Here is an 11,827-nt window from a genome sequence, read left to right on the forward strand (position 1 = left end):
TGCTGAAATACAGCTACTTTCAAAATTATCCAAATTTTGTGATGCAGGTCTCCAGCCAAATGGTGTGTACAAGAATGCATAAATTACAGGGAGATGTGTGTAGCAATGCATGCATCTGTGAATGTAACATACAAAATGCATCATATTAGGGGAAATTGCTTGCAAAAATGTGAACTTTTCAGAGAGATTCACACTTAAAAGGCTGTAACAGTGCCAGTTAGGCAGATCAAAGTGGTTGGTGGGCATATAAAGGGGCAAGACAATCCCACAAGTAAACTGGCCCTAGGCTAGTAAGGGCTTTGAATATGAGTAACATTTGTTGCATTTGCTGCCCAAGCATTGGTGCTGCCACCACTGCATTGGTTTCAGGGGGCAGCAGGCAGGCAGCCACCGTGGTGAGTTGTGTACCATACCCCTTGTTGGGTGCCCTCTGAGCTATCCTGTTCCCTCAGGTGTGGTGAAGGACACTGTCCCCTGGCTGATGTTTAAGTGCCACCCCATTTGGCTTTCGTATGTGTAACTGGGGTGGGGGTGTCATAAGAACAGAAGATGACACTGCTGCATCATGCCAATGGCCCATCTAGCACATCATCTTTTTCTCCCAGTGGCCCACCAGATGGAGAGCCTGCAAGCCAGGACCTAAGGGCAACAGAACTCTTCCCATTTTAGGCAGCAAAATGTATTGCGGCAGCCCTGACTGCAGTGCTTCAATGGTCTGATCTGTCCTCCTCCTAGATCTTGGAAAGGCTTCGTGATATTTTACAGACAGACTCACTTGCAGAGATCCAAACCTGGTTATCAAAGGCAACTCTAAAAGGTAAGGAGAGAAAATGTGATAGTTGCACATGGCTGAAGTGTCAACTGACTTTGGGCTGCATGCGGCAGGCAGGAGAGCACAACCCTCTTTGTATATCTATCTCTATGTATATAAAATCAGATTATCATTCCCTTTGATAACAAACTATTGGATGAATGCCTGCCAGTTTAGAAGTGCCAACCCCAAATACGGTAGCAGTTTTTGCATACTTGAGGGATACTGAATCTATAACAGAGGAGGTATCTCTCTACCCAAATGTCACAGCTAAGCCAGCTGTGGCATGGCAGGAGGTTCTAAAGCTCCCACAATATATAGGGATGTTTCGGGATGGAAGGAAATGAACTGACACCTGCCCAACCCAGAGCTGTCCCAAGACATTTTGCTGCCCGAGGCAACCTACATTCATCTACATTCATCCTCTCCCCACTTCTATGTACAGAAGCAGTTGATTCTTACTTCAACACTTGCATCCTCCACTCCCCGAGTGACGCTAAGGGGGTCCCACTAGATTAGAGGGTGGTAGCAAACGTTTATGTGAGGAGAAATTACCAAAGCGCTCTGGTCACAGGGAATGAGCCCCCAGATCCTGCCACCTAAAGTGATTGCCTCACTCCGCCTAATGATAGGACGGGCTATACAATTCTCAGGTTCTGACCTTGGACAAGAAAAAGACCCCACCCCCCGGCATGCACCCATGCTTTATTTATGTATAGCATTTTACCCCCCTCTTCAGCCAGAAAAGGTTTGCAGCAGAGCAGCTGGTCTCTTGGAACAGCCTTGCACCACTCCTCTTCCCTCCTGTTTCAGTCTGATGCAATGGCTGCTGCCAGGTGACAGCTGATAGGAGGACCACCCCAAATTAGATTATATTTAATTTTCACACATCTCCCACTGTTGTGATGATTTAACAAGAAATCTGCTGGAAACCAAAGAAGGGGAAAGTGCTCTTGTGCTTGAATCCTGCTTGTATGTTTCTCACAGGCGTCGTACGTGTTATATTTAAAGAACTTAAGATTTGTTTAAGAAATATTATGGAGGGGGAACCTGAATGGAGAAAAACCTGGAATGCATTTTATTTTCATTAGATGAAAGAAGTAGTATCACAGTTATACCCTTAAGATCTTGGATATTTTCAGTACTTTATTCACAAAGCATGTTTAGTCTGTGGTGCACACACAGATATGCCCATACGATCCTCTCCTATTTCTGGGAGTGTTCTTCCTATGAAATAGGCTTGTGTTGACCTTTCTCTGCCATCGGAAGAAAATGGGGAGTAGCCTTTCTATGCACAGAGAAGTCCCTGACATATCCATTATATTAATATTACTACCTGGTAATGTTGTTTCAGAGAAGGAGTTTGTGTCCAATTTCATCCGTTCCGACGTGACCAGCCGAGATCTGCTGAATTATCAGAAAAGGGCACTGAAAGAAGCTGACGTAGAGGCTCTGAGTTTACGAGATATGCTGAAAGCTGAAAGAGCACTTCAGAATAAACCAGCAAGTGAAGAGAGCCGGCGCAGGTAAAATTGATAATGCATTGCCCTAGGTATGGTGCTACGTGGAAAGCTGCCAGGTTGGTCATTTGCCTTGTTTGCAGCATGGGCTGGGATTATTCACAACTAGCACTTTTTGCTCACCATGGATGGTGATGTTGAGATCTTGTAATTTACACAAGTAAAGTAGGTTGAGAAAGAAAAGGAAAAATCCATGTCATTTCCAAGCCACCAAAAGGTATTTGACCATTAATGTAAGCTACTGGCCAAAGCATAACTTCTGACAAAACCAGCCTGTGTTGGTTCTAACAGGAAATAATCCAAAAACTTCAGGTCATATCTTAAAAGCCAGCTGAGGATAAAAAATCTTGGTGGGGAACCATGCAAAATTGTGCATTTATCCAGTAAATCTGCTTTCTATTGCATTTCATTCAGTAGTAAAATTTTGAATGAGAGATACTGTCTCAGGCTACAACTGGCAGCACCTGTACTCTCTTGCAATCGAGATCAGGCAGGCGTTTTCACTGTATTATCTTTTAAGCCCCTGCTTAAAACTTTTTCTTTTTGGCAAGTCAATCCAGACAAATATATGATGGAATTTTAAAAATTCTTTTTTTACTGTTAATGTTACTAAATCTTTAAAATGTTTAATTGTTTTAACGGTGTTTATTGATAATTTTACTATTTCTTGTAAACTGCTTAGAGGTTTTACTATGATCAAGTGGCATTCAAATTTTATTAACTATAATAAGTGCTAGTTTATCTTTGCTCCTGGGTCCTGAACTAAGCAACAGCCACGGCAATAAAGAATGTTGAAAGCAGAAACCACAAGTTCCTGTCTTAATACTTTCATTAAAAAGAAAGACGTGTAAGAGCAGGATCATTGTGTTGTATTTCTGTTCAAATCCGGATTATCTGCACATTGATTTTTCTCCTGCCTCCACCACCCTAAAAAAAAATTGTGCTGTACCTCATACTATGCAGAATGCCTAGTATTGTTCCAATTTCATGGAATTTTCTTTCAGCTGATATTAGACAGGCCACCTCCTTGCTGAATTCTTCTTAAAATTTCAGCAGGCATTTAAAGTCACTTCTGATTTTATAGTTTTTAACCAATATTTACCTTTTTGACTTTACTGTGTTCACTGTGCACCACTTAAAAGCCATTGTAATTAAACAGTATATAAACTGTATTAAAAAAACCTAAGACATTTTCTTTCTTTTTTAGGCTTACAAGCAGAGGAACAGTATCCAGTAAAGGTGAGAGGCTAGTTATGCGTTGTACATTTTTATCCAGAAAAATAAGACTATGCTTGCAAGAGACTGATCTCATATGGATTAAAATTAGTTGAGAGGAAGCCACATCATCTTGCCTCTTGACAGCATCACACATAACTGCTGTCATAGTGGCATAAATGAGGACAGCTCTGTCATTAGATGCATAGACAAAAAAACCTGCAGTTCAAACGGCCTCGGCCCAGTATACCTGAAGAAGCGTCTCCACCCCGATCGTTCTGCCCGGACACTGAGGTCCAGTGCCAAGGGCCTTCTGGCGGTTCCCTCACTGCAAGATGTTACAGGGAAGCAGGCAGAGGGCCTTCTCAGTAGTGGCACCTCCCATCAGATGTCAAAGAGAACAACAACTACCAGACTTTTAGAAGACATCTGAAGGCAGCCCTGTTTAGGGAAGCTTTTAATGTTTAACAGACTATTGTATTTTAATATTTTGTTGGAAGCCGCCCAGAGTGGCTGGAGAAACCCAGCCAGATGGGTGGGGTATAAATAATAAATTATTATTATCAGTTCATTAATGTAGCTTTGATTTTCACAATCTCTTTCAGACAGGGAGAGAAGTACACACACAAGAGAGAAAATCCGAATCCCAACTTCTGAGACTCTAGAGCGTTCCCCCAGCAAACTCACAGTTCTTCAAAGTCGCCCCCACAGTCCTGCATTATCCCAAAACAGCACCCAGTTGCTGTACAACAAGGCTTACTCTAAGCGACACAACGCTGCTTCAAGAGGTGAGGCCCGATTTCAGAGCATCTGAAAACCAGCACAATGCTTTTCTTGGAAGATAACATGTACAGTGAATCTCACACAATTTTTTCCAAAGCTCTAAAGTGTCATTTTTGTTGTTAGAAAAAGTTTATAGCCACACTATTTAGACCTTAAGAGTTTTACCTGCTAAACAGGTATTTGTAAAGTTTAAACACACATACACAAAAAACTGAATGTTAGAACACTGGTAAACAAAATGCTAAATAAACATTTTGTTTTTAAGAGTGCATGTCATTGTGTCTTGGTAATTGATATGAAAAGATATCGTGGACATTTTCATTCTTTCTGAATACAAATGATAGAAGTGATCTATTTCTGCATAATCTTCAGAATTTTGAATATTCTTTAAAATTAATGCACTGCAGGGACTTCCGGAGGCGGCGCGAAACCGTGATGGCGGACCTCTTCGAGCTCTGAAGAGGGGCACCGCAGAAAAGGGTTGTTTCGCTACGGCGCAGCGGCAACCCATCAAGAAAAACCACGGACAGAGAGAGTCCGTGGCCGTGGGACTCGGCGGGCACCTGGAGCGACCCCAAATTCGCGGAAGGGACCCCGTAAGGGGCTCCGGAGTGAAGGAGGGGGAGCGGTGCTGTGAGTTCATCGCTCTTTCTGCGGAGGCGAAGCCGCGCGGCTGTCACGGATGAGCGCTGACCTTTCTTCCAAAAAATACTACTCTGAAACAGCAAACCCGTGAGTAAGGACTTAAGATTTGTTACAATAACTTGAGGAAATTTGGCTGAAACCGGGAGATGAGAAAGAGGAAGTCCGTCTTCCGGCACTGCTTATAAGATCAAAGCAGACTGTTTAAAGAGCGGAAAGCGCTGTGAACAGGGAAGCTTTAAGGCTTTAAAGTGGGACTTTCGTGCACACTTGAAATTCTATTCTTAAAGGAAGAAAAAATACAGTTTAAATTGGACTTGGAGCGGTCCCCCATGGGGCGAGGGAAGACTCTAACTCCAAATCTTCGGGTGGCCGGGTGAAGTTGCTTGACTGCGGAACTGTTACAAACTTCCAGATGCTTTTTGTAACTGAAGTGCAACCTTTGGGCTTACTCAGTTTGAGTGGATACAATTGCAGGCACCTTGTTGGAACATTGTTAAACGTTTTAAAGTGCTCTGCAGGACTTTTTTCTTAGTGTTTTGGAACTAACTTGCTTTTAAAATTGTTTTTGAAAACGGAAACTTTAATGGCGGAAAAGTTACCTTCTTCTTACTAACTTTTGGTGGCACTCCCCCTAGAGGACATTGGATAACAAAGGCCTGGGAAAAGTTTTTTTTGTTTACTTTCTTTCTCCAGACTGTTTATAAATTTGGACTTGTCTTTCCCATGGGATTACAACATCTGACCTTGAACATTGACTGATGAGTGGCACAGGAAAGACAAGAGCAGCCAAAGCTAAGGAAGCTAAGGAAAAAGAAAAAGCAAAAAAGCAGGCACAGCTTTTGCAAACAACTTTAACTCAGGGACGTAGACTATCAGTGCCTGCTGTGCTTGCAACACAAAAAGTAGAAAGTGAAAAGCCTGAAAAATCTGAAGAGGAAGATATGGCATCAGGAGGAGCAGAGGCAGTACTGAAACAAGTTTTGGAACAATTGTCAACATTAAATCAAAAAATTGATAACCAATCAACAAAAATTGACCAAGCTACATCCTCGATCCAGAAATTGACAGATCAGGTTTCCCAACACACCCAAGCAATTGAAAAATTGCAAGGAGCAACGGAAGAGAACCGTAAATTGGCAGGGGAAGCCGTTGAAATTGCAACATCAGCTAAAAAAGAGGTTGAGGAAGTTAAAGCAGAAGTCAAGCCTCTGCATAAACAGATAGGGGACCAACAAACCTATCTCTCTTTGGTGGAACTGAAAAACCGGGAGACTAATCTTAGGCTTAGGGCGGTCCCAGAAATCGAACAAGAAGATTTGATTGGATTTTTGACAACAGAATTTTCAAAGTTCTGGGGCTTAAAAGAAGAAAGTGATTTTAAAATAGTATCGGCTTTTCGACTGGGAAGATTGGTAAGAAAAGATAGATCTAGAGACTGTCTAATAGCTTTGAGATCAAGAGAGGAGAGAGACAAAATATTAGGCCTACACTTCAAAAACTCAATTGAGATACAAGAGAAAAGGGTGGAAATCTACCGAGATATTCCTAAACAGCTATTGGATCTGAGAGCCACCTATTCAGAATTGGCTAAGTTGTTGAGACTTAACTCAATCCCTTATAGGTGGGAGTTCCCACAAGGACTATCATTTACTTACAAACAGAAGAAGGTTAAAATAAGATTACCAGAGGATCTACAAAAGTTCCAGCACGACCACGGAGAAGATCTCCAAAAAGAAGCAGCAGCCCTTTGGCCTATACTTAAACCAGGACCCACTCTGCCAGCAGGCGGAGGGACGCCTAAACCCTCGGAATTAGAGGAAAAAGAAGATACACCGCTCTAGGTGTAACAGAATAGTTCAGGATGTCTCTGCAGCTACTCAGTTGGAATATAAATGGCGGAAATTCCCCGGAGAAAAGAAGGAAACTGTTTCATATATTGAAGAAAGAACAATTGGATATTATTTGTTTACAAGAAACCCATGTGACCAGGCTCCACAGGAAAGTTTTGGTCAACAAAAGACTAGGCCAAGAGTTTATTTCCTCAGACAAGGTAAAGAAAAGAGGAGTGGTGATTTATGCTAAGGAGAGCCTGATACCTAAATTTTTATTCAAAGATGAATATGGAAGAATTCTGGCAATTGAAATCCAGACCCAAGGAGAAAAAATATTGATACTAGGAATTTATGCTCCAAACGACGGGAAATCAGAATTTTTCAAGAAGCTGCATGAGACGCTGCTGGACTATCTGGACTATGCTAACATCATAATGATGGGAGACATGAATGGAGTGGTGTCTACACATATGGATAAGTCTTATAACCAAAATCTAACATCAGACGGCAGACTGCCTAAAACTTTTTTTGAAATGACTGACAATCTGGATTTGATTGATATATGGAGGACAAAGAACCCCCTAGGTAAAGAAGGAACTTTCTTCTCTGAGGCCCACCTGTCCTGGTCAAGGATCGACCAAATCTGGACCTCCAGGGGGCTGGCACCCAAGACTAAAAAGGTGGAAATCTGCCCAAAAACATGCTCCGACCACAACGCTCTGAAATTAGATCTCAGACTTACTCAAACCGGTTCCTTCAGATGGAGAATGAATGACACTCTTTTAAGAGATCAAGAGATTGTGAAAAAGGCCCAAAAAACATTAAAGGACTATTTTGAGATAAATTTGAATACTACAGTAGAAAAAAGAACGATCTGGGACGCAAGCAAAGCTGTTATGAGGGGGTTTCTGATACAACAGAATACAATTAAGAAGAAGCTCTGGAATGGAAAGAAAGATAAAATACTGGAGAAAATACATCAAGGAGAGAAAAAATTGAGAACTAAACCAAAGTCAAAGGATCTGTTGAGAGAAATTAAATTCCATCAAGCAGAATATTCAAAATTGATCAATCAGGAGATTGAATGGAAAATAAAACAGATGAAGCAAAGATCCTTTGAATCAGCAAACAAATGTGGAAAGCTGCTAGCCTGGCAGCTGAAAAAAAGACAAAAGTTGAATACAGTTACAAATCTAGAGATTGAAGGAAGAACGGTGCAGAAACCAGAGGAAATTAGGAAGTGCTTCCACAGATATTTTAAAGAACTTTATGTACAGGGGCCTCAGAAAGAATCAGAGATAGATCATTTTTTAAAGACAAATGGACTATCAAAAATAACTCAAGATAAAAGATCAATCTTGAACTCTACAATAACCACCCAGGAAATTGAAAGTGCCATTCAGAACATGCAACTAGGCAAATCTCCAGGCCCGGATGGGCTTACCTCCAAATACTACAAGACTTTGAAAGACTATTTAACACAACCCTTGTTGGAGGTATGCAACCAGATCATGGATGGGAAGAGGGCACCAGAAACGTGGAAAGAAGCGTTCATCACATTGATACCTAAGATAGAATCTGAAAAGACTCAACTCAAGAACTACCGCCCCATCTCACTCCTGAATGTGGATTACAAAATATTTGCAGACATTTTGGCAAGTAGACTTAAAAAAGTTTTAATTGAAGTAATTCACAAAGACCAAGCAGGCTTTCTCCCTGGTAGACATTTATATGAGAATACCAGAAACATCATCGATATTTTGGAACTTTTACAAACTGACAGGAACACAAGGGCGGTGTTAATTTTTGTTGATGCGGAGAAAGCATTTGACAATATATCTTGGATGTTCATGAAGAAAAACTTGGAAGGGATGGGAGTGGGGCGGGGGTTTGAAAATGGGTTACGAGCAATTTATTCAGAGCAAAAGGCCAAATTAATAGTGAACAATGTGGTGACGGAGGAGTTCAAAATTGAAAAAGGGACACGACAAGGGTGCCCTCTATCCCCTCTTTTATTCATTTCAGTCCTGGAGGTGCTATTGAACATGATAAGGGAGGACCGGCTGGTACAAGGGATAGAGGTCGGAGTGAAACAATATAAACTTAAAGCTTTTGCAGATGACCTAGTTTTGACATTGCAGGAGCCAGAATCCAGTACAAAAAGAGTTCTTGAACTTATATCTGAGTTTGGTCAGGTGGCGGGGTTTAAGTTGAACAAACAAAAAACCAAGGTTTTGACCAAGAATTTGACACTTACAGAAACAGAGGGGTTTCAGAGAGAAACAGAATTAAATGTGGTAAAGAAAGTGAAATACCTAGGGATCTATTTGTCTTCCAAAAATTTGAATTTATTTAAGGACAATTATGAAAAATGCTGGTTGGAAGTAAAGAAGGATTTAGAAATTTGGTCAAGATTGAAACTTTCCTTGTTGGGAAGGATTGCAGCAATTAAAATGAATGTATTGCCGAAAATGTTATTCTTGTTTCAAACCCTACAGATCGTGGACAGAGAGGAATGTTTTGGAAAATGGCAGAAGGATATATCTAAGTTTGTCTGGCAGGGCAAAAAGCCCCGAATAAAGTATAAAATATTAACTGATTCAAAAGAAAGAGGGGGGTTTGCCCTGCCGGATTTGAGGTTGTACTATGAAGCTGCAGCCTTCTGCTGGCTGAAAGATTGGTTTTTGCTAGAAAACACCGACGTCCTAGATCTGGAAGGTTTTGATAATGCATTTGGTTGGCATGCATATCTATGGTATGACAAGGTTAAAGTTCACAAATTGTTTAAAAGCCATATTGTCAGAAAAGCGATTTTTGCAGTCTGGATGAAATATAAAGACTTATTAGAGAGTAAAACACCGAGGTGGCTATCACCGGTGGAGGCCAAAGCTCGAAAAAGACCCAATATGGAGGCCTATTGGCCGAAATATTGGGAATTAATTGAAAAAATTGGAGACGGTTGGAAGTTGCAGAGCCAGGACAAATTAAAAAACAAGGTGCGAGATTGGTTACATTATGCTCAAATTCAAGAGGTTTTTAAAATGGATAAAAAGGTTGGTTTCCAGGAGGGGAAATCGAAACTAGAGACAGAATTGTTAGAACCAAAGATCAAGATTTTATCTAGAATGTATAACTTGCTGCTTATGTGGAACACACAGGATGAGACAGTTAAATCTGCTATGATAAAATGGGCACAGGATGTTGGACATAATATTATGTTTGAAGACTGGGAAAGGTTATGGAACACCGGAATGAAATTCACGGCATCTAGTGCCTTGAAGGAAAACATTATGAAAATGATATACCGGTGGTACATGACCCCAGTCAGGCTAGCCAAGATGCATCACCTGTCTGACAACAAATGTTGGAAGTGTAAGGAAGCAGAGGGGACTTTCTTCCATCTCTGGTGGACCTGCCCAAAAGTGAAGGCCTTCTGGGAAATGATTTATAATGAATTGAAAAAGGTATTTAGGTATACCTTTCCTAAGAAACCAGAGGCCTTCCTGTTGGGCATGGTGGACCAGAAAATGTCAAAGAAAGATAGAACTTTGTTTATGTACGCTAGCACAGCAGCAAGAATACTCATTGCAAAGAGTTGGAAGACACAAGATTTGCCCACGCTGGAAGACTGGCAGACGCAGTTGATGGACTACATGGAGATAGCTGAACTGACCGGCAGAATCCGAGATTTGGATAAAGAAACAATTGAGGAGGACTGGGGAAAATTTAAAGATTATCTGAAAAAATATTATAAGCTGTATGAATCCTAAGAAAGTGCATGATTAGGAAACGTTAAGCTTCTGCGAATATGATTAAGTAAATGGTAAAATTAGTGACAAAAGAGAAAAGGAGACAATTTAAATTGAATATGTTATGTTTATTTTAAAGGTATTGAAATTGAGATATAATATATTGTATTTGGATACATAACATTCGAAAGTTACAACAAGGTATGAAATAAGGTAACAAAATGCTGACATTGTTAATGCAAAGAACGCAGAATCGGAAGGGGTGGGGAAGTCCAAGTTTTATTTTGTTTTTGTTGTTAAAAAAGAGAAAATTTGTTTCTTGTAACTACTTTATTGCTTATAAACTTATAAAATTATGGAAAGAAACGCAATAAAAAAATTTATAAAAAAAAAATAAAATTAATGCACTGCAGGTCAACATTCGAAAAAATAAGTCAACAGTTTACAACTTAGTACAGCTCCCCTGGGCTTCATTCAGGTCAGTAACGCTTTAAGTGGCTATAGTATAGTCATTCAATAGCACTCCAATCTGCTGGATTTTAGTGGAGTTCATATCCATGTAGTTTGTTAGGACTGGGGTCAAGACAATTCATTAAGGGAGCCCCTTCTAGTTGGCTGTTCCGAGAGAATCCAGCTATTTACTCGGATCAGTGATATTAACCCAAAAGCCAGAATGAAAGGAAATGCAATACGCTCTCTCTTTCTAACAGATTTCAAATGAGCACGCACCATGTAGCCAAACTATGGAACTCACCGCCTCAAAAGGCAGTGATGGCCGCCATAACTCAGAATAGTGCTGATGGACTCCATTGTCAACATTCTGGCAATTCAGTTGCTGAGTGCTAAAAGGCACTTTTTAATACCTACAACCTAATAGACACATGTCACACCAGTGCCGAGGGACCTATTAGCCGCTAAGCCAGTTTTTAAGGTCTTGTTACTTACATAAAAGAAACACCTGCTTACACACTTTCCCTTAATTTCTCAACCCAAGAAAGTTTTAATATTGTTGTTGTTAGCGTTAAGTGGTATATAAATAATATCTTCCAGTGCACTTGCCATGAAATCTATATTGTAATTCAGAGCACTATGCACAAATGATAGGTTTCTGCAGGTGCATGGATGGGGAGGGCAATCCACTTTCTCTTTCGGGATACAGCTCCTTGTGTCACTTCTGTGAATGGTTCCCCGGCCTTCAGAAGCAGCTTGGGGGAAATCGAGGGGCTACAGTGAGATGAGGGCTGGAAAAGCCACAGGGCACATATGGAACAC

The 11,827-nt window shown here is 40.8% G+C and overlaps 2 protein-coding genes across 18 annotated transcripts in view; one reads left to right on the plus strand and one right to left on the minus strand.

Moving 5' to 3' along the window:
• LOC310657640 (uncharacterized protein C4orf17) overlaps positions 1–11,827 on the plus strand; it is a 79,665-nt gene that overhangs the window by 59,322 nt on the left and 8,516 nt on the right. For 8 of the 16 annotated variants that reach the window (XR_014501839.1, XR_014501842.1, XR_014501843.1 and 5 more), the window contains 5 exons: positions 736–817; positions 2,166–2,337; positions 3,539–3,570; positions 4,152–4,334; positions 10,969–11,033. Coding sequence is in view for 11 of the 16 variants with exons in the window: in XM_083398604.1 (XP_083254730.1) it covers positions 736–817; positions 2,166–2,337; positions 3,539–3,570; positions 4,152–4,334; positions 10,969–10,988 (489 nt within the window). In the remaining 5 variants the exon portion in view is untranslated. Of the gene's footprint in view, positions 1–735; positions 818–2,165; positions 2,338–3,538; positions 3,571–4,151; positions 4,601–10,968; positions 11,034–11,827 lie in introns of those variants that run through there. The other 8 variants (XM_083398609.1, XM_083398606.1, XM_083398602.1 and 5 more) reach the window with 3 other exon arrangements.
• The window catches only part of TRMT10A (tRNA methyltransferase 10A), a 31,791-nt gene that overhangs the window by 9,927 nt on the left and 10,037 nt on the right, over positions 1–11,827 (minus strand). The window contains exons 9-10 of one of the 2 annotated variants that reach the window (XR_014501838.1): positions 10,964–11,760; positions 2,867–4,730 (exon numbers count right to left, since the gene is read on the minus strand). The exons of the other annotated variant lie outside the window; for it this stretch is intronic. The gene's annotated coding sequence lies outside the window, so the exon portion shown is untranslated. Of the gene's footprint in view, positions 1–2,866; positions 4,731–10,963; positions 11,761–11,827 lie in introns of those variants that run through there. 2 annotated transcript variants of the gene reach the window in all.

The sequence above is a fragment of the Podarcis tiliguerta genome (genome assembly GCF_965153285.1).
Source record: "Podarcis tiliguerta genome assembly, chromosome: 9".
NCBI lineage: Eukaryota > Metazoa > Chordata > Lepidosauria > Squamata > Lacertidae > Podarcis > Podarcis tiliguerta.